Source organism: Ostrea edulis, chromosome 1, assembly GCF_947568905.1.
Source record: "Ostrea edulis chromosome 1, xbOstEdul1.1, whole genome shotgun sequence".
NCBI classification, from domain to species: Eukaryota; Metazoa; Mollusca; class Bivalvia; order Ostreida; family Ostreidae; genus Ostrea; species Ostrea edulis.
Genome location: NC_079164.1, coordinates 52,613,237 through 52,636,842, shown reverse-complemented (window position 1 = coordinate 52,636,842; position 23,606 = coordinate 52,613,237). Strand labels below are relative to the sequence as shown.

At 34.5% G+C, this 23,606-nt stretch overlaps 1 protein-coding gene across 1 annotated transcript in view; it reads right to left on the bottom strand.

Moving 5' to 3' along the window:
• Nucleotides 1-10,919: 10,919 nt before the first annotated feature.
• LOC125650257 (ecdysteroid-phosphate phosphatase-like) overlaps nucleotides 10,920-23,606 on the bottom strand; it is a 43,769-nt gene continuing 31,082 nt past the window's right edge. The window contains exons 9-12 of the mRNA XM_048878387.2: nucleotides 23,147-23,266; nucleotides 22,446-22,538; nucleotides 18,366-18,605; nucleotides 10,920-17,324 (exon numbers count right to left, since the gene is read on the bottom strand). Of these exons, the coding sequence (XP_048734344.1) occupies nucleotides 17,080-17,324; nucleotides 18,366-18,605; nucleotides 22,446-22,538; nucleotides 23,147-23,266 (698 nt within the window). The 3' untranslated portion in view covers nucleotides 10,920-17,079. The remainder of the gene's footprint in view (nucleotides 17,325-18,365; nucleotides 18,606-22,445; nucleotides 22,539-23,146; nucleotides 23,267-23,606) is intronic.

The following is a 23,606-nucleotide window of genomic DNA, read 5'->3' as shown; positions in this document are numbered from 1 at the left end:
AAGTATGTTAAGCTTCTAAATACGAGGTATTCCTTAAGAAATGTTTTTGATTGATTGAATATTGATTAACGTCCCTCTCGAGAATATTTCACTCATATGGAGACGTCACCACTGCCGGTGAAGGGCTGCAAAATTTCGGCCTATGCTCGGTGCTTATGGCCATTGAGCAGCCGGGGAAGGATCTTTATTTTGCCACACCTGCTGTGACACTGGGCCTCGTTTTTGCAGTCTCGTCCGCAGGACCGCCCCATTTAGTTGTTTTACTATATGCATCTGGTAAAGCTAGAGAGATCTTTCTTTAACCTCTAAAGATATCTCTTTAACTTAATTTAAAAAAAAATAGATATCTCTTATCCTTTAGAGATATTGTTCTGTACTTACCGTAAAGAGATTTTTCATAGTCAATGTAAAAGAGATATCTCTCAAAGTGAAATAGAATTGAGGAGATCGTTGGGACAGCATTAATCAGTTGTCGTCAGGCTGAGCCTAGCAATTTGTATGATAATTACACCAGGATTTTGATTCCCTTCATTTTTATTAGGAACTGATAGGAAATTTTATATATATTGTACTTGAATATATAAATTGTACCAATATCATTGTGCCTGTAGATCAGTAGTAATTGTTTCACTGACTAGTAGTGGTGCAATTTCAAGTTTAACTTTAGTTAACATAATATTCATATTTTTAAAAAACCCTATCTCTTGGAAAGGTATATCTTCTGTTTGAGAGATATCTCCTTTGGATTGACTGATGTTTTCCGCCACACTCAACAATTTTTCAGTTATCTGGTGGTGCCCAGTTTTTATTGGTGGAAGAGAGAACCCAGATACAATCCACTGAACTTCCGAAAGTAAACTGGGAAACTGTCTCACTTACCGGCGCGAGCAGGATTCGAATCCGCGCCGACAGAGGCGAGAGGCCGTGTGGTTTTGAGCGCGATGCTCTAACCACTACGCCACGGAGACACCCCCCCCCCCCCCCCTATGGTCGTAATAATGATCTAATTTGCCCATATAACCTATCACTGGGTCAAATGCTGTTTGACGTGTTAATTCATACCAATTGTTAGGCCGTTCTTGGCAAACTGATTTTGACTACGGATTACTCCGTTTACCTGTTCAAGACATAGGGATCACAGAGTGTGTGACCGGTCGACAGTGGGTACTTACTCCTCCTAGACACCTGATCCCACCTCTGGTATGTCCAGTGGTCTGTGTTTGCCCAACTCTTTACTTTATATTCCTTGTGGGAGTTGTGAGATTGATCACCGTTCTTTATCTTCGCCTATCATAGCGTACATGCGTCATTATTATTTGTCTTCTTTGTTAGTGTTCCATGTTTTCAGGTTTTTAGGTGCATATTTCTTGCTTGTTTTGCAGCTCAAATCGTTACAATTTGAATATATACCAACAGAAAGTTACCCATGTATATACTCCTCCCCCATCGTCGGATACCCACGGGTGATCTCGTTTTTTACTCTGACATCACCTGTGGGCAAACTCCCGAATTATCGTCGTAAAATATGCAAATTTGTTGATTATAGACAACCAATCAAAAAATTTGGAACTCTTCAATTTTGAACACGTTTATTAGTTTGCTATTTATGCTAAATATCTTGACGCCTGTTAAAACATGCAAATTTTGTTTTAAAACGATTAAAGACAAGTCTTACAGGTCACTTACATCAAATACCAGTCAATAATTATATAGGAGTACCTTTCAGATCAAACTGCGAAATGCACCGGTGAGTGGATTTATTTGCAATCGGTGTGTTAACTACGGAAAAGTTTTTGTCATTGCCGAACATACATACGTAACATAAACTTTGATTCGTTGATTTGCCATCGCGACTCTGTGCAACAGCCAATCAAATGACCCGCGCATATTTTATTACATACAATGATTTTCTGGCGCGTTTGTCCACGGGTGATGAGTAAAAAACGAGATCACCCGTGGGTATCCGACGATGCTCCTCCCCCTTTTTTCTATGTATGACACCCCCCCCCCCCGCCATTTTTGCTTGCAAGAAACTGTTGGTAATGGTTAGCCCCCCTCCCTAAGACACAACAATTAAGGTATTTCCACCCTCCTGTGACGTCATAAGATTTTGCAAAGTCAATGATATAACAAGATTTATGCATGACAGAAACGTAAATTTTGTCAGAGTCTTTTTCAATGGTTATTATAAAAAATCTTGTTAACCATAAAATATTTCAAAAGTCTAAGTTATATATGAATAATCAATTATATGTTTCAAAATATTGAATCCAAGGGCAATAACTCTGTTTTCATTAAATTATTTATCAAGTCTATTGTGCTATAGATTTCCTTTATTTTTCACAACAATTTTGTATAATTTTGAATAAACAGTTTCATGAAATTGTTATGAATACTATTATATCGTTACAATCCGTTTTTGAGAATTTTGATAATGCTGTTTAATGAAAATTGCAATTCTCTGACGTTGATAACAGGTATATTATGCCAATTGATAAAAAAATTATTAATACCGCATCATACTTATTTTATCACTTTTATTTGTTACCAAGATATATTATTTGAAGAATCGACAATCAAATATAAGATTGAACCTATAATTCTAAAAGGATGGAATTACCTTAAGAAATAAATTTCACTTTTATAAAGTACATATTCATCAAGATTCATTAGCCCATTGTTAACACTGCAACGCGTTCGTGGGGAAATAACTATAATTAATATTGGTAGATATCGAAAGCAACAGCATCAGGAACATTGAAAATGTTGATATTGTGCATATTATAGTATGTCATTTCATGGCTCGAAATTCCAACAGAAATGAACTTCATTGCTGATAGAACACAGCGGTGTGTACATGTACAGACATATTGAAAGCGCACGTCAGCGTTTATTAGCACAATAAACATCCCGTGCTTAAACAAACCAACAGACAATTAAGGCAGATTCATTTAATTGATAAGTTGTTATATGTTGTTAGTAAATTTCATAAATTTTCATTCGGGCACATAAATTCCAGACTTGAATTAGTAACACGTGATGGCTTGGAAGTAACAGGCTGTGATGCGAGATCTTTTCTTCTGGACTTCCATCAGATCTGTCTGACTAGCCCCTAACTCTTGTAAAGTGTCCTCCACCACGACCATCAAACGAAGTAACAAGTTATTAGCAACTTCCTGCCAGTGTGGATTGCCGTTACTGGACCTCTGGAAAGAAACCGTGACGATTTCCTTTTACAACTTACAATTTAGCGTATTTAACGATTTCATGTAATGCACTTGGTGTAGGTTCTCCTATAATCTACATGCATCACCAACAAATAAGTGTACAACATCGTACGTTCTGTGGCCAGTTAAAAAGGGTACCTGTAAAGTGCGAAACGAAATCTACCTAAACGAAACGAAATCTACCGAAACGAAACGAAATATGCCGAAACGAAACGAAACCCACCGAAACGAAACGAAACCTAACGAAACGAAACATTGTACATGTATAACCGAACTTTTTAAATTATGATAATAAGGCGAATTTTATTTATATGTGGTAACTTTCACAGGGGCCTAAGATACCATTTTTAATTATTATAAAAGTTGTACAATCTGTTTCGTTTTGTTTCGTTTCGGTAGGTTTCGTTTCGTTTCGGTAGATTTCGTTTCGTTTCGTTTCGATTTCGTTTCGCACTTTACAGGTACCCAGTTAAAAATAATGGAATATTTAGACTTCTCAGAAACGTGTATGCTAATGACACTAATACATGTATGACACTAATACATGTATGACTATACTCTTAACGAAAACCACAGAAAATCCCTCCTAATCCTTCGGGATTTCTCACCTAAAGAGGAATATCCTACTTCTACAAATAAAGTGTACTATTGGAAATACTACTAATGCTAGCATTCGACTAGAGTGCCGATATTGGTCATGGTAGTTGAAATTAAAACTGGATGCAGTCAGCATAGTTTCTCCTTGAGGTTGTCATAAGGACGCATTGATTCGTTTGTAATAAGATTTTGTAAATAGGAAGACAAACCACATATAATATGGAGATAACTCACCTCAGAAGACAAACCACGTATATATGCAAATAATTCTCACCTTAGAAGACAAACCACATAAATATGCATATAATTCTCACCTTTTGTAAACCTGGGTACAGTTCCTGTTTTGGTTCTCTAACCGGAAGGCCTGACGTAACAAAGCCTAAAACTGTCAAACCAAGAAGTACGGGAAACATCATTTTGTCCATTCCAACAAAAAACTGTGTGTGTAGAAGTGCCAGGCGCCTCTTATAAACAACGCTTCGTTATTAGGGACGGTCCGGCAACCAAATGAGTTCGTTTGATTGAACCAATAGTCGACCCTGCGTTGAGAAAAGCACTGGTGCACAATCAAGATGTTTGGAGAACTCCGAAGGGTCTAACATCAAATGTCTCTTGAATATATGATTGGCATTTTTTTCATTGAATGGCCAATTAACTAATGAAATGAGAATGTCTTGAGTTAATTGCAGATAGCAAATCATCGTTTTTAGCCCTTGGCCCTTATAGAAGGATTGAAGTATAAACGGTCACAAAGCCTTCCACTAGATTACCAAAATTGGAAAATTAAATCAACCTGTTATGATTTTGAAAGAGTAAATGTATCCAACATCAGCAGCAGAGTTTAACTATATTTTCAATATATTTCATGGTAAATCCTTTAATATATATCTCCATAGAAACTGTAATACGTAATGATACCCAGTGTTATTTTAGTGGCTTCTGGTGGATTGTGCGACACATAAAACAAGTTTTAAAACCCATGCCTTTATCTTTGACAGTGAGAAACGTCAATATCACCTTAATAAATTGAGAATAACATCGAAAGCCAAGTGTGTCGTTGATATAAAATATTCCCAGTGGCTAATGCATTGGTCTTATTTTGAATATATTTTACAAATCTATGTATCTAACTTTATTGTATATCTATAAACTTAAAACACCTCTGTTTCTTGTTAATACTTTGAATGTAAAGCGTATATTTTTCATATCGCACTACATACCTATTAACCTCCACGATTATCAACTTCGGTTTGGCAAGAGGTCGTGTTGCATTAAGGAGGAATACTACACCAAAGAAACTTGATATGGATAAAAAGCGAAAGGTATGTACAATATTTTGAAATAGAAAACTTTCAAATTTACTTTAATTAGTCAAAAAATGCAGTTTTAGTAGAAAATATTATGATTTTTTTAATGGACTCGAACCCACTTTGCAGATGATACGCTAACCCACTCAACTAGGCAACTAAGTTGAAACGGAATTGACAAATATTGTCGATATTAATATTTCCACTCCTGTTTTAAAAGGAAGTTAGCCATTATATGACGATGTAGTATACCTCCTTAAACAAGATGTGAAACAGAGAGCAGAATTGTTTTTGTTTCATTACAAAAATGTTTTATTGAATATATAATTCACTTTAAAACGTAATAAATCTACCAGTTTTTAAAAGAAGACTATCATTTTGCTTAAGACAAATCCAAATGTGTCGGCTAAGTGGAAATGAGGTGCAGATGGAGAACAAAAGAATTTAATTCACAGATAGGCTATAGTCTGTCTTTCGTATCATAAATATGATATGAATCAGAATCCAGCCTCTTTTTTTTTTTGTCATTTATTCAACAGTTTTATCCTTCTATTACTGACTTTTGTTGTGCTAATTATATCACAATTTAACTTTGTTATTTTTGTCTTCTTTTTAGGATCCCGTGGGGATCCGGGTTCCTCAGTACCCCTTGCTTGTCGTAAAAGGCCACTAAATGGGGCGGTCCTTCGGATGAAACCGCAAAAATCGAGACCCCGTGTCACAGCAGGTGTGGCACGATAAAAATCCCTCCCTGCTCAAAGGTCGTAAGCGCCGAGCATAGGCCTAAATTTTGCAGCCTTTATGAGTGAAAAATTCTCGAGCATACAACATACAATCAATCAATCACGATCCTCGTGTGATGTCATAGGTTTTTGCAAAAATCTTTATCAAATTAACCTTTGCGCATGATAGAAATATATTTTCATATAGTTTCAGAAGAAAAACATCATACATGGTGCACATATATTTTTTTCCATCATAGTATTGAATGATAACTCAATCTAATTAAAATTAGATCCTTTGATTTACAAAGTGATCGTAGGTGAGCGAATCAAAGGATCTAATTCTAGTTAGATTGTTTCACCCTAGGATGTTTTGTGGCAAGTTTGGTTGAAAATTACCCTGTGCTTCTTCAGAAAGAAATCATAAATGTGAAAAGTTTTTACCCATTACAACAGCAAAGATGGACTTTGATCAGAATAGCTACGCCCCCCCCCCCCACCCCCCCCCCCCCCCCCCCCCCTCTGAGTCTTTAGCTCAGGCGAGGTAAAAACTAAAAGGTATATATCATTTCTATACAGAGCACAGCTTGTCACAAACATAGTTCAATAATATGCTGACGGTACTACCATTCAACGTTAGAGCAAGTGCAGGTAAATATACATGCACGGATTAAGAAAATATTCAAAAGGGAGTGGGTACCGTAAATGTAATTTTTCCAGGCGTCCTGAATCCAATCTATATTAGGAACTAAGACTTAGTATTTTACAAATTGAAGCACATAAAAAAAATTGTTATATGTGAGATCCTCCCCCCTTTTTTATACGCCCGTGATTATTATGTTATGGCGCTCTCCGTGCGCCTGTCTGGCTGTCCGTCCGATGTCATGTTTTCCGGACGTTTTTACGTACATGTAACAGATGCATGTACGACTTTTAAATTTGGTCACAATTTCTCCCTCAAGAAGTGTAAGAGTGAGTTTGCATTTCAGCTGGATTGGTCCGTCCTTGACCTACTTTAGGGCTATAAATAGGTTAAACAGTTTACCGAACATTTTTTCGTTACAGATACAGGTATTGCCCTGAAATATACACATAAGCTTCCTCTCAGAGGAATACAAGTTCAGTTTGCATTTCAGCTGGATTGGCCCTTCCGTCTGTGACCTACATTAGGACTAACGGTAGGTCAAACAGTTTTCCGGTCTTTTTTTCATTATGGGTACAGATATTGTGCTGATATTTAGTCAAAGGCTTCCTCTCAGAGGAATACAAGTTCAGTTGCATTTCAGCTGGATTGGTCCGTCCTTGACCTACTTTTGGGCTAAAAATAGGTCACAGTTTGCCAAGCTTTTTAGCTCTTCTGAGCCGAAGGCTCAAAGAGCTAATCGTATGGCCATATGTCTGGCGTGCGGTGTGCGTCAACTTTTTGGAAAAAGGGCTATATCTCAAGAACCCCTTTGCTAAACAATCTTCTCAAAAACCACTGGGCAAATTATCACCAAACTTATGCATAAGGATTAGGATAGGTTGTAGATAAAAAAAATTGTTCAAGGCATTATCCTGGTGCAAAAGGTGTGGTCTCAAGGTCACTTCAAAGTTGACCTTAAATTTTGTTTTGTTAAAACTTTGATATTTTGCTTAGTATAAGGACTAGGATCATCAAATTTTGTCAGTTGATGCATCTTAGGGCCTAATATCATGTTGCCTCAAAAGTACGTCATGGTGACCTACTTTTTAAATTTCGCAGGTAATTATTATATAATGGATTTTGATGCATATCTTGGACACTTTTGAGCCTATGATCATAAAAGGTAGTCAGTTGATGGATCATGGAACCTTGAACTGCGTCATGTAAAAAGTATGTCACCATGACCTACTTTCTGAATTTTATGGCTAATAATTTATGAATACATTTTAGGTTGTTATTTCAGATACTGAGAGGTTTAGAATCATCAAACCTTGTAAATTGATGCGTCTAGAGGCCTCGAAACATATTTATCAAAAAAAGTAGGTCACAGTGACCTACTTTTTGAATTTTGCAGACATTCAAATTTCACATTTTCAATTTTAGATGCATATTTTGGACACTATGAAAGCTAGGATCATCAAACTTTGTCAGTTGATGCATCTTGAGTCTTCATAGTTTGTTGACCAAAAAGTAGGTCACAGTGACCTACTTTTGGAGTTTGCCGGCTATATTTTAATATTTCAGATACTATTTGACTTACAATTATGAAACTTTGTCAGTTGATGGGTCTTGAGTCTTCAGAGTGTGTCGACCAAAAAGTAGGTCACTGTGACCTACTATTGGAATTTGACGTTTATATCTGAATATTTCAGATACTATTTGACTTCAATTATCAAACTTTGTCACTTGATGCATCTTGAGTCTTTGGAGTGTGTCGACCAAAAAGTAGGTCACTGTGGCCTTCTTTTGGAATTTGACGGCTATATTTGAATACTATTTGACTTGTCAGTTGATGCATCTTGAGTCTTCAGTGTGTCGACCAAAAGTAGGTCACCGTGACCTACTTTTTGACAGTTACATTTAAATTTTCAGGTACTATTTGACTTAACATCATCAAACTTTGTTAATTGATGAATCTTGATTAGTGAGAATTTTTGCCTGTTCTACAATGTATCAGAAGAGCGATTCTAGGCCCATGGGCCTCTTGTTTCATTACGGATATAGATATTGCCCTGATATTTAGTCAAAGGCTTTCTCTCGGAGGAATACAAATTCAGTTTGCATTTCAGCTGGATTGGTCTGTCCTTGACCTACTTTTGGGCTAAAAATAGGCCAAACAGTTTTCTGGGCTTTTTTCATTAAGAATACTGATATTGCGCTGAAATTTAGTCACATGCATCCTCTTGGAGGAATACAAGTTCAGTGTGCATTTCAGCTGGATTGGTTCATCATTGACCAACGTTTGGGCTAAAAATAGGTCAAACAGTTTTTCGGGCTTTTTACCATTATAGATATTGCCATGATAGTAAGCCAAAGGTTTCCTCTTGGAAAAATACAAGTTCAGTTTGCATTTTAGCTGGATTGGTCCATCCTTTACCTACTTTTGGGCTAAAATAGGTCAAACAGTTTTCTGGGCTTTTCCCCCATTACAAATACAGATATTGCGCTGAAATTTAGTCAAAGGCTTTCTCTTGGAGAAATACAAGTTCAGTGAGCATTTCATCTGGATTGGTCTATCCTTGATCTACATTTGGGCTAAAAATAGGTCAAACAGTTTTCCAGGCTTTTTTCATTTCGGATACAGATATTGCCCTGATATTTAGTCAAAGGCTTCCTCTCGGAGGAATACAAGTGCACTTAGTATTTCAGCTGGATTGGTGAACTATGACCTACTTTAGGGGTAGAAGTAGATCAAACAGTTTTCCAGTATGGTAACAGGTACTGCTCTGAAATTTTGTCACAACCTTCTTCTCGGAGAAAGACATAATCAATTCACATTTCAATTTAATTGGTGCACCATGACCTACTTCAGGGCTAAAAGTAGATCAAATGGTTTCCTGGCCAGACTTTTTATCATCATAGATATTGCACCAACGTTTTGTCACAACCTCCCTCTCAGAGAAATACATAATCAGTTCACATGTCATATAGATTGATGTACCATGACCCACATTTAAGCTTTTCTATTCCGAATGCGTGTTGTATCAATTCAGAGTGCACATATGCTTCCAGGTTGAATTTCACTGTCCGACGGACATATATTGTACTGTTTGCGGTGCTCTTGTTAAAAGATAGATCTTTCATATCAATTTCTTATGACAAGTCCTTTCGTTTCATATCATGTTTTTGACCCTGTGACTTTGAACTCGGAGTTTAAACTACTTTTAAGACCTACTTTAAGAGAACATACAACCTATTAAGTATCCAGAACTATTTCAGGTAGGGCTTTTATACTTTGTTTATAATTTTTTTTTTATGGCAAGACCTTATGGCACAATGACGTTTGTTCTTTTGACCTTGGAGTTTGACCCACTTTAAAAATAAACCTGACCTATTTGATATCTCCTGAGCAATTTATGCCAGGACTTTCATATTTTGTTGAGATTCTTTATGGCAAGACCTTGTTATGCTTAGTGTTTGACATTGTGACCTTTAACAACGGCAGAGCCAAGTTGGCTTAGATGATCAATGTGGTTCATGGGTCTCTTATTAGTTTTTGTGGTTTCAATTTTTTTATTCAGAGTGCACATATGCTTCCAGGTTGAATTTCACTGTCCGACGGGCATATATTGTACCATTTGCGGTACTCTCGTTCCTTTTTCATTGCTAGCAATACATTGAGATCCATTAAAGGCCTAGAATTAATCAAACTGATCATGATTATTCAATGTCAATCTTACAGTTGTACATATTTTCCACAGGCACTTGTTTCTGTAAATAAGTTATGACCTCTGTATACTAATAATAAAACCTGTTATCATTAGTATACAGAGGTAATAACTTATTCACAGAAACAAGTGCCTGTGATATTTACATGGCCATAGGTACTGTTTCTCTGTCATAATAAATAAAATGGTATGCAAGCTAAACTTAACTCTAAAGCAATGGAGGGGTGAGGGGAAGAAAAGGGATTATCACCATGTGTTGCATCACCAGGCATACCAAGGAGTTGAATCTGGAAACAGTTGCTATTTTAACATGTGGAAAAACCAGAGATTTGTTTTTCCTGTTGCACAAAACAGTCTTTATCCTCAGTTAGATTTGCCACTTCATCAAATGTATTATGACATCAAAAACGAATACTATGACATCACATCTGTCATCATTACTACAACATTTTGTTATACATACTTAGGCTTACTCATCTCTAATGGTTCACTGCATTGTGCAGGGGATCATTAGACTAATTTCATGACAAGATATGACATTTAGTGAGATAAAAAAAAGATGGGCATTAACAGAAATTTCAAGCTACATATACAAGAGCAGTAGCTCGCTACACAAGCGGCTACTTGCTGCACTTGCTTTTATCAAATAACTCCGAGATAAAAAGTTAAAAGAAATCAATACCCCCTCCCCAATAAAAAACCAAACATCAAAATTACCATGATATAACATTTTATTTTGTATAGTGATCTAAGACCAGTTTTAACGATCCTCAAGCACTGAATGGTGGATGTTCTGATAGATGCCACATCACTGAGGAAATAGCTAGCTGTTAAAGATCAAATCAAGGAAAACAATATTTTAGCCAGGGAGTGATGTACAACTTACACTATGTCAATGTTTGAGTACAAAACAGACAGAAATTGTGATTTATCATAAAACATAACAATAATTCAACAGAAATATAAAAAATATATATACATATATACATTGTTGAACTATGTATCAAATATTCACATAGTTAACTTATAATGTACTTTTTTGATCAGTTTAAGTAACACTCATTAACAAAGTCTTGCTCATTAAAACTATAGGTAAAAATAACTACATCTTTTCATTTAAAATCTCACTTTTATCATGATTTCAAATATGTATATCTTCTAAAGCTGTTTATGACTAGAGAGGAAAAAAATAAACAAAAGGCCCATGGGTCACAATGCTCACCTAAGTAATTGCAAACTTGAATATACACTATATGAGGATGTTTGCATATTAATTGTCAATATGTACACTTGCGGTTCTTGAAAAGATCAATCTAGTTAGATTGTGAATAGACTTAAGAATTTTTTGTGCGTCCCTTTGTAAAAATGTTTGATAGCCAAGGTGTAAATCTACAATTCATTTAAAATAGATGGACACAGAACGAAAACCTACAACGGTCAATATGGGTAAAATAGGTTCTCTCCACAAGATGGTGGGCAAGGGACATAACTTTGGTTAACTGTTGATATGACTATTGTGGCCCTGCCTTGGTTCCAAGAGTCATTGTTGAAAAAATTGAATCTACACTACTTGCATGTAAATATGACAACTGCACCTCGTGGTTCTACGATTTCTTCACAATGTGAAACTTCAAACCCCAGGGGTTATGAGTCGAACAAATTTAAACGATGATCAATATTAAACCATCATATAAGATTTTTCTATGGTTTAGTGGCTCTTGAGAGGATTAACAGACAGACTACTGGCTATCACATTTTGATCAGAAAAGCTTACTTGAATAGCTTTCAGCTCAGGTGTGCTAAAAATATAATTATTATGCTTATGGCACCTAATGTCTTTAGGGAACAGACCTACTGATCATAGGATGTCTTTAAGAACAGTATGTACATGTTGTGTGGAATAGACCTACTGATCATAGGATGTCTTTAGGGACAGTATGTAAATGTTGTGTGGAATAGACCTGCTGATCATAGGATGTCTTTAGGGACAGTATGTAAATGTTGTGTGAAACATACCTACTGATCATAGGATGTCTTTAGGAACAGTATATACATGTTGTGTGGAATACACCTACTGATCATAGGATGTCTTTAGGGACAGTATGTAAATGTTGTGCAGTACATACCTACTTATAATAGGATAGGATACCCTATAACTATCATGGGGAAATTATAACCTTCATGTACTGGGGACAACAGTTAAAGGAACTGTCTATGTTAGAAAATACCCTCAGCCTTCACAAAAGAGGGGATGTCATAGCCCCTCAGAGAAAATGTTCTAGAATGGCTGTGATAATTGTATACTTTTGACTGTATTTCAGAAATTGCATGAAATTATTCCTTTTGTGACATCACAGTCCTTTATTTCAAGGAACATGCATACAGCCCAAAGCATCTGTCCAAAGTAGTCTGAACATTCTTGAACAATCACAGGTATCAATAAAAATATATAAAGATATTGATGATGTATAAAATTCACCAATCTTGGCTGAGACAAAATTAGAATGTAAATAAAGCTTAATTACTATTGCTTCTTTTGGGTGGCAGCATGACAATGAATGGAAGTATATGCAACTTACTAAATATTAATTATGTCATGTTCAGGATGTGCTTTCTTAGGTATTAATTCTGACAATAAATCAATAAAATTTTTGAAATTCTAAATCTGATTTTGTTAATGAATTGAATGATGCTACAAGTGTCAGATCATATTTAAAATTTTCTGGATTGCAATTAACTACACAAGATGGCCGTCTGATCCCGTAGGAATTTAATAATTAACTATATCATGACAAACAGAACTTATACAAAAACCATTGAACAAATTTCAATGTAAAAAGAATGTTCATGCAAGAGTAATACCACGTATAATCATTTTTAGGGATGTCTATTCCATCCTTTTGTTTGTATATTTCTTAAGCATTTTTCAGCTGACAGTGGATTACTTCACTAACAATCAGTCTTCAATCTCTGTTGACAAAATTCAGACTGTGCATGACATTTCTTTTATGAGGCTTACTTTCAATATGCACAGGACTGATATCAAGCAGTAGAAAATATCCTCCAAGGAACTAAAAACAATACCTACGTCACAATCTAACAAAATTCTGAATTACTGTAAAAAAAATAAAAAAAAAAATAACGTTAACAAATTATATCTTATCACTGTTCATTATCTTCACCTTTCATTTGTCAATCACAAATTGCCCCAAGCAAGGCCACATTCAATTAAGATAAATTTGACCTTGACTTTGATGAATGAACTTGACCTTTTAGTTCACTAAGTATGAAGTCTTTATCCTAATTTAAAAATATTGTAGTTTTAAAAAAAGTTATCGTAGTTTAAAGTTGCAACAGACAGACAAACCAAAAACATCAAAATGCGAATAAAACTTTACTTACAGTATTTGTATGACTGAAGTGATTTCATTAAGATATTTTTTTTCGAAAAGGAAAATATCTACAAATGATTATGTAATATGAGCAAGTGAAAAATAAATTATCGATCATAAGCTTGCTAATGAATGCAAGTGAAAGTGCAGGGAGTATTTTGCTGACAAAGAATTTTTTGGCTGGTTTAATAAGTGGTGGGTATATATAGTATTAACATACAAAGATCATACAAAATAAACTTCTTCATTATAAAGAAATAACAATATCTTTTATACAAGTATTGACAACAATTGAAAAACGAATATATACAGTAAACAAATTCATAAAATCATTCCATAAAGATTCTCAACAGTAACCAACAACAATAAGTCTAAAAATATAACAGTTCTGAAAAACTCGATTCCATAACAAGGAATTTTAATAGCTATGCATAAACGTTTTCAAGAATTCTGTTGAACTCATCATGTCAAAAGTAAAAAAAAAAAAAAAAAAACAAATGACATACTCCTACAAATGAAAATATTTTTACAAAAATCAAATACCTAGTAAATTTACTTGAGACTGCAGATTGGTCCCTGCCAATTAAAAACCCTTCATCTTAACAAGGACCATCTCCTTTCTACAAGGATAGGATAAATCTCCAGCAAGGTAAGGCAGCTAGACTTTCATTGAAATAATTTTCCTCAAGATTTATGTTCGAGAGGTTTAGGAGTGAAAATAATATTGACTCATACCATATAAAGTAAGGTGGTTTACTACTTCTGATAAACAATTTTATTTTCTTTATAATTTAATCTTTGAAAACACATTTGAAGTAATTTGACAAATAATTATAGAGTAATTTTGAGTTTCATGCGATGCAGAGCAATATTGTAACAACAAACTGGAAACAGGAGCTCAATGTATTGTGACAATATTACCAGGATGTACATACGACCTAACATCAACTCACTTTATACAACATATAAGAATGTTGAGAAAGTCAAACAAGAGGCACCAAGGGCCTTAATGGTCACCAGAGTAACATAACTCTTCCATGGACCATTTAATCAAACTAGGTCATTTTTGATAATTGAAAATAAATTGTCCTTAGCTTTCCAAATTCATTTTTTTTCCCAATGTCCAAGAAGAACAGCATTTATGACAATTCATGTACTGCATTTTGACTTTAACATTCCCAACTTTTGGAAGTACATACATGTGTATGTAGTTGGTTTTTTCTGGGGTTTTGTTTTTGTTTTTTGGAGTTTTTTTCCCCACCAAGAACGAACTTTTTAAAGTGACATCTAAAGACTACATGTACACTTTCATTTGTAAATACACAGTATAAAAGTATATATTGTTATTAATACCTGTACTTGATAATTGATTTCAATCAATATTCATCATATCTAGCCTGAAAACTCTTGATGAAAACTATGCAAATTAAGTTTTTTGTCAAACATTGAACTTTTCATCAAACATGAACCATAGAGCCTATACTGGCACCAGAACCCTTAACTCAGGGGCCATAATTTTCACAATTTTGGTAGAGGGATCCTTGCTTGTCATGGATATATCAACAGCTTTTCTGCTAGATGTCCCTGAGTAAAGATGATTTTAAAAGATAGCATCATTTTGTAAGGTTTTGGCCCCATGCCACAGGCTCCAGTGATCAAGAAATTCACAAATCTACTTCCTATTACACCAAAATATTGATGAAAAATAGTCATGTTATTTCATTGTAAATTGTAAGAGATTACCAATCACAATAGGTCATTCAAGTGACTCAGGTGACCAAAAAAAAAACCCAATAAAATTGTCTTATAAATGAAATTAAATTCATGAATTTTAAATCTTTGTTATACACTGTACATACTTGGTGGTAATCCTTTTAATAAAATCAAAAGGTGCCCCAGTAATTCAAGCTATGCCCTGCAATAAGCTCAAATCCATGTCATTGTGACTTGTAATGACTTGTGAGCCTGACTGACCCAAAAATATATATGTATCTTCCTTTTTCTATCATCTACATTTACCTTTGTACCAAATAAAGTCTTCAGATTGAAAAATAGTCCAGTTTTTGTCACTTAAGGTCACACACGATGTTTCTGCCATTGTTTCCAAAACTATTTTTTCATCTCCATATGAGGAGTTTTTGTAAGATTCCTGAAATAGGTTTTATATTGTTTTATTTACATTCACTGAATCTTTTTTCTTTTATTTCCGTTGAAATTGGCATTGTTTTCATCTACGATAATGAAAGTACGTTTCTTGAAAACTAGTTCAATCCAATGTTTTAGTACCACCTGTCTGTGTAATCATTACTAAATATGGAGTGTCATCAAGGTCAAAGGTGTTCCATTTAATGTAACAAATGGGTCAACCATATGATATTTTAGTACTTTAATGTAGTTTATATTTTAAAACAATACATAAAAATATAAATATAAACAATAAAATGTCTTTCTTTGTTGTTTCATTGGGTGATGAAGGTAGCAATCATTGCAGAAAAAATTTGCATATGAATTTTTTCTGCAACCTAACTAGTAATGTAAGGGTTACAGGTTCAATTTCTGATTGGTCCCCTGCTGCTTTCCTACAAAAGCTTAGTAATGTTCATATTTTCAACCTTCTGTGCTACGAATGATTTCACATTGCCACAACCATGAGCTATTAAAATATGCTAACTCTAAAACAAACCTGGACATATACCCCAAGTTTTTATTTCAGAAACAAGATAGGATGCAAGTGAATTGTACCTCAAACGTCACAAAATTATATATTATTGAGAAACATCGTGTGTGTGTCCTTAATCCGCATCATAAACTTGTTCCGGCCTTAGAATCTATGAGTGTTCTAGCTTTTCTGACTATTAAACACTCGTATATTGAATAAGAAGTTTTTAGGTAGAAAAATACAGGATATAAACACAATAACAGACACAGCAGTTAGGAGCGTGCTTCAATCCGTATCTGCAAAGCATTGCCCTAATAATGCAGACTTCCTAGTCAAAAAGCATAGAATTATCAAACATCAGAAATATTGCTTATTTTAACAAATCCTATTTCAAACGTCTAAAATTTTAATTTCTTTTTTCAGGAATATAATCACTTGATAATAAAAAGTGTGTTTGTGACTTTAAAAAATTCCCAGCTTATCTATGACTATGCTATCTTATTAAGAAAGTCCTGTTGCAACAGGAGCTACCTTATTCTATTGTGGTACTGATCTCAGCACAAGTAATGATGTGTTTCCATCCTTCACTTATAACTAACTGTGGAGGTACACATTTGTCATCAAGAAAATTGATGCTATTAACATACATACAGCTGGATAAAAGTCCAATCAATGGCAATTTTTTCACTGGGATAAGAGAAAAACTTGAGCTAGTTTCAATGTCTATACAAATATTTATAAAAATCAACAAGAACTGCATTTTTTCATTTGTGAGCTACCTGTTATTATTGGCACATACAATATCTACATACTAAGATAAGCTCATCCATTGAGAATATCTCTGACGTTCTGCACAATGTTGCGTCCATGTGATATAGGCAGTGTAGGTGGATCTATGAATTTCCACTTTCCAGTGATGACATCCTCCTCGACAGCACACATAGCCACGTAGGGCACCTTAGGTAGGAATTCTCGGTACGAGGTCATAGTTCGTGGGGTCTGTCCAGTGATGATTCGTGTGCATAAATCCAATGTACCAGAGTGACCAACGAATAAAATATTGCCACCTAGTATTGTATAAAGAAAAGACTTTATCCATATAGTGACAAAATTTCACTGTTCAAATTATATCCTGTACAAGTATGTGAGAATTTCGAGTAAAAAGCATTTAGATCTACTTTTTACATGAGTGCTATGTTCCATAACATCATTCATGTCAAACTTTTCTTGCAGTACATTCTATCATATTTACATTCCCTCATCGTTGGAAACCCACGGTTGATTACGCTTCGTTCCTCTCTCCATCACCCTTGGGTCCATTCATTCCTACTCGCTCATTCTCATGAATAATTAATGAGGCAATTTGATTGGCCGCTCATGGTACACCCTAAGCGGATTAGTCCAATCAACAAGACGCTTTCAGCCCAATTTCAGTATACAATTGTGATAGCAAAGTTAAGTTGATGCTACCTTTAAAACAGAAGAGTTCCGTTACTATTACAATTACTTTGATTGGATGATATTTTTAAATACTTATTCATGAGAACGAGTGAGTAGGAATGAATGGACCCAAGGGTCCATGAATGCGTTGTAGTTGTGAACAATGCGAGTATGAATCTTGATAAATATAGTTCATCTATTTTAACCTCTGAGAATTTCTACAGAGATGAAAGTAGAATGTAAATATGAAAAATGAATTTTATTTTTAAAAATACATGAGGGTATGAACTGTAGCACATCACATAGGTATACTTTTCACGAAGCGCCTCAATAAGTATGCCAGCTTGGAACATCACAGTTAATACCCTAATGTATTTTCAAAAATTTAATTTATTTCTTTAATAAAATCCTTTACACTATCTGTATTATACATAAATTGACAAATTCTGTGGTATGCATTGTTCTTAGTACTTTGTCATTCTTGCCAATGACAATAACTTTGCCAATAAATTAATAGCATTAAACCACAGGACCACAACATAAATTACACCAGAAGTAAAAAATAATTAAGTGGATTTTCGTTACTCTTATAGATTTTTCAAAACAAACAACAATCACAAAAACTGCTTGTAAAGTACAAGCCAGTTAATCATTGCTGTGTTCAATACCTTTATTCTCATACAGTTTAAGGATCTGTCGGGAGGTTTCCGTGGACCGAGCGTACAGATTACCGATTGATTCCCCGTCCTCTATTTTGTCCCGTGGGACCTGGGGGATGTATGTGGTGTCAATTGCATAACCCTGTCTGGCCAAATCTTCAGGAGATATCCATCTTGGCACAACACTAGTGTGACCTGTCCACTCAAACAAGCCTGGTTCAATCTTCATTTTGCTTTGGAGTTTTAGTGCTGTAATATAGATGAATTTATCTAACTATTGCACAGTAAATGTAGGAAAAGACATTTTGACACACTACTCAATAAATACAATCAATATTGAAATAAAAGATGACTATTTCTAGCTGGCTTGGATTTCTCAAAAAAATCTCAAACTTAAGTTTGAGTTTTCTTTTATTTGAGCAGTCAAAATTTGAGTAAAATTTAAGTTTGATTAAAGTTTCTTTCGGGAAATCCAGGCCAGATATCTACAAGATTAAATTGTTGTCATGAAAATAAAATATTATTTCAATAATTCAGTGGATTAGAAAAAGAAAATTGTCATAAAAATGTATTTCACAGTATGATCTATGTTAAGGATATAAAAAACAATCCACAAGGTGATATTACGGTTTTCAGATGAGTATGAAATTTCAGTATGGTATTTGTTCCAATCTCTGTGCTCAGTGAAGATGTTTTCCAATATGTGACAAGGTGGCCTTCTCAACATTGAAAAAATCACTCTGATGGTAACAAACCCCACCTCTTTTTCATAAGGTTGACTCTGATTGGTGATTACTGTTTTGCATACATTAATTAAATTCTGTGAGCTTTCTTGGCAGAGGGATGCATTTACATTTCAGAATGAAACTTTTTATTTCCCATGGATGGAAATTGATTGATCTGATTGCAAATAGCACTTGCGCCAATATTATGATTTCTCCTTTAACACAATTCTATTACAATTTACAACTTTTAATTATAATCAGAATTTTATTTACATACCGGAAGCTGTTTAATTAAGACATTATAAACTAGATTGAGGGATTATTTTCCAAATTAATATATTAAACAGGGTTTTTTTTTGGTGAATGGGGAAGAGGTAAAATCTTGAAATTTACAATTAATTAAATGTGATAGTCCACCATCTTGAACCAAGTTGAAGAACTATATATAATTCAGCAAGGAGTTCATCCACATTTATTATAGACAAACAAAAGTCTGCTTGAAGAATTATTCAGAGTACGACCCGAAACAGTTCCTAGGTAAGAAAGATAATCAACAACACCCCCAGTGATTGCAGTCTTGGTTGACCCAGCTGACATTCAAAATGTACAACACATGATATACTGATCAACAGCCCTAAATGATTTTACATGGATATAACTATGCACTGACAGTTGTGTTGTACATGTATTGTTACTGGATGTTATGAATTGTAAGGATAGAAAATTAACCAAACAGTTTTGAGAAAAGTTTGCGCCTCCCCCAAATCATTTTCACTGCATGACAAAGGAATATAAGTCATATATAAATGCATGTACATCAATATCAATGTGGTACTTTTAGGGCCATTTGACATGTACTTTATATCATACATTTTTTATGAATAAGCATCAGGTAAATTTAATCAATATATTCCCATTATCTGAAAAATACCTAACTTGGGAATCATAGTTGCATTTCGTATGCATAGGAAGTGATAAAATTCAAGGAACTAATGTCGAGTTGAAGTATTTTAGTATTGATACATCTCAAGGTTACTGATGTAATATCCGTGTTTCCTTGTATGAATTTCCTGAATCGTCATGTAAACTGTGACTTATCAGTGTTTAATCAATCTCCACTCAGTACAGAGACAATCTATACAAACCATGCTTTTAATAATATAAAATGTACAGTTCATAGATAGTAAAATTAGAGAAATGGTTCAAACTGCTATATAGGAACAAAAATCAGAGGAGGATAGATATATACACATTAGATTAGGACATCTGAGGAGGATAGATATATACACATTAGATTAGGACATCTGAGGATAGATATATACACATTAGATTAGTTCATCTGAGGATAAATATATACACATTAGATTAGGACATCTGAGGATAGATATATACACATTAGATTAGAACATCTGAGGAGGATAGATATATACACATTAGATTAGAACATCTGAGGAGGATAGATATATACACATTAGATTAGAACATCTGAGGAGGATAGATATATACACATTAAATTAGAACATCTGAGGAGGATAGATATATACACATTAGATTAGGACATCTGAGGATAGATATATACACATTAAATTAGGACATCTGAGGAGGATAGAAATATAATTCTAAATTTTTCATAAATAATGTCAACTATACATTTTGTAGGTATTGACAGATTAATAGACTGATGTTGTACAAGACAAGATTTTTTATACGATTTCATAGTGTTTCATGCTCATTTGAAAACTGCAATATGAGAATTTTTGTAATTATACTGCAATATATCAATATTGCTAACAAGCCCAGGATATTCAGTGTACACCACCATACACAAATCATTTGAAGTTTTAAGAAGGATTCAGATATTACACCATACCGACATGAGCAATCCAAAAAAAAAAAACACCAAAAAACAAGAGGCCCATGGGCCACATCACTCACTTGAGTCACCTTGGCCCATATTTAAAGATTTCCCATTATATTCGCATGTAAAACTTTTTTCCCATTGTGGACCCAACCTACTTCCGGGGGCCATGATTTTAACAAATTTGAATCTGCATTATGTCAGGAAGCTTTCATGTAAATGTAAACTTTTCTGGCCAAGTGATTCTTCAGAAGATTTTAATGATTTTCCCTATATATTTCTATGTAAAACTTTGATCCCCTGTTGTGGTCCCATCCTACCCCCAAGGACCATGATTTTAACAAACTTGAACCTGCACTATGTCAAGAAGCTTTCATGTAAATTTCAGCTCTTCTGACCCAGTGGTTCTTGAGAAAAAGATTTTTTAATGACCCCACCCTATTTTTGTGATTATTTCCACTTTGAAGGAGACATGGCCCTTCATTTGAACAAACTTTAAAGCCCTTTGCCCAAGGATGCTTTTTGACAAGTTTGGTTGAAATAGGCCCAGTAGTTCTTGAGAAGAAGTCGAAAATTAGAAAAGTTTACAGACAGACGGACAGACGACAGACAACAGGTGCTTTTTAGTGAGCTAAAAGCTGGTAAAGATCAGTCTTTTATGTTGTTCATTTGAAATGATCGGCAAAATTCTTCATTCCAGACCATCAAATAATAGAAAATCAATATATGCACCCAGGGGTGCATGAGCCGAGTTGCATGGGATACATTGTAAAGTCAGGAATGATGTGGCATATTCATAATTGTGAAGAACTAATTTCAGTTTTAAACTGTTCGAGTTACTGTCCAGAAACCATATTTGTCTGAAGTTTTCAATCTATTTTCGGTCACTGTGACCTTGACCTTTGTTCTCCAAAATTATTTGGGGTCTACCTTACTTGGTACCCAACAATATATCAAAGTTTCATTTGATTCAAATTAAAAAAAATTGAGTTATCCTCCGGAAACCCAAATTTTTTGGAATTTGAAATCTATATTCGGTCACTGTGACCTTGACCTTTGACCTTTTTTCTCCAAATTTTTTTGGGGTCTACCTTACTTGGTACCCAACAATATATCAAAGTTTCATTTGATTTGGATTTAAACTTTCTGAGTTATCATCCGGAAATCAAATTTTTCTGAAATTTTCATTCTATTTTTGGTCACTGTGACCTTGACCTTTGACCAATTTTCTCGAAAATCAATAGGGGTCTTCCTTACCGGGTACCCAACAATATATCAAAATTTCATTTGATTAGATTGTAAATTTTAATAATATAATATTATTGTATATCTGATATACCGGTATGTGCACAAAAATAAAAAATTATAAAAAAAAAAAAAAAAAAAGATTGTAAATTTTTCGAGTTATCATCCGGAAACCAATTGTTGACGCCCAACTGACCGCCCGCATCACCAAACCAATAGCCGAGTTCAACTTCGTTGCAACTCAGCTAAAAATGTAGTTACCTTGATGAATTTCTGCTCCTGTCTGAACACAACGCAGAGAAGGGGAGGTATACACTGCAGTTAGTAACACTTTGTTTTCCATCAGCATTTCAGCTGCAAGATATAATTGCAATGTGTTGACTTATGAAAAGACCATTAAGCACAATCAAACAAGTCTCTTCAAAAGATTCCAATTCTGTCATTTTTCTTTTTATCATGAATACAAAAAGAAAAAATAGTACTAAAACATTTCACATAAACACAGAATGCAAATTAGATAAAAGGCCCATTGGCCTTATTGGTCACAGGAAAATCTTGCAAAACAAAAATACATGTACAAGTCTGTTTTCTAACAAATTAATCTTTGTTGCAATGCGCAGCATTTGAGTTTCCTTTCTATACATATATATATATATATATATATGTGTGTGTGTGTGTGTGTGTACTTTTATGACCTTGACATTGTCCAAATGCCCTTGGCTTACAATCAGGTAGAGAACAATATTTGTGTCAAATGTGCTTAAAGGCATCTCTGTTTTCTTAGGATACAGTTTGTGCAAGAATTATTTTTCTTTTTGATTACAAAATCATGTCCCAGATTTGGACAAACTTGCAGACAAACAGCACAGATAGGATGATTCCTATATATTCCCAAAGCTTTTTATGTGGGGAAGGGGTTGGGGGTATAAAACTAAAGGAAAATGGCTGCATGCTCAATGTACCTGTCAGCTGTGCTTGTAACTTTCCTACTTCTGTCAGAGGTGGATCATTTATGTACTCAAGGTTATTAAACCTAATCAACATCTTCTTTGGTAAATTTAAGTTAGTCCTGGTATATCTACCTGCAACAAAAAAAACAATTTCTATGTCAGAAAATGTATCTTTGGGATGGTATAATAGTATCCGATTGATATTTTATAACTTTGGGTGGCATTTCCTTCAGAAGAGTATTTTTAAAACAAACAATATGCAGCATTGTACATTCAGATATTTTTAGGGCTTTCCACCTTTCTGTGGAAAGTCCTATTGATATTGTTCTGTTTATTATTATTTTCCTGCCGTCAAAAAAATGTTCGTCTTAAGACTTATCGAAAAACTTTACAGTCCATCATATAGTACTTCTTGAGAAACCAATACAGTTCACCTTGCGTAATTGAACTTTGACTCCTTGCGGAGTTATTG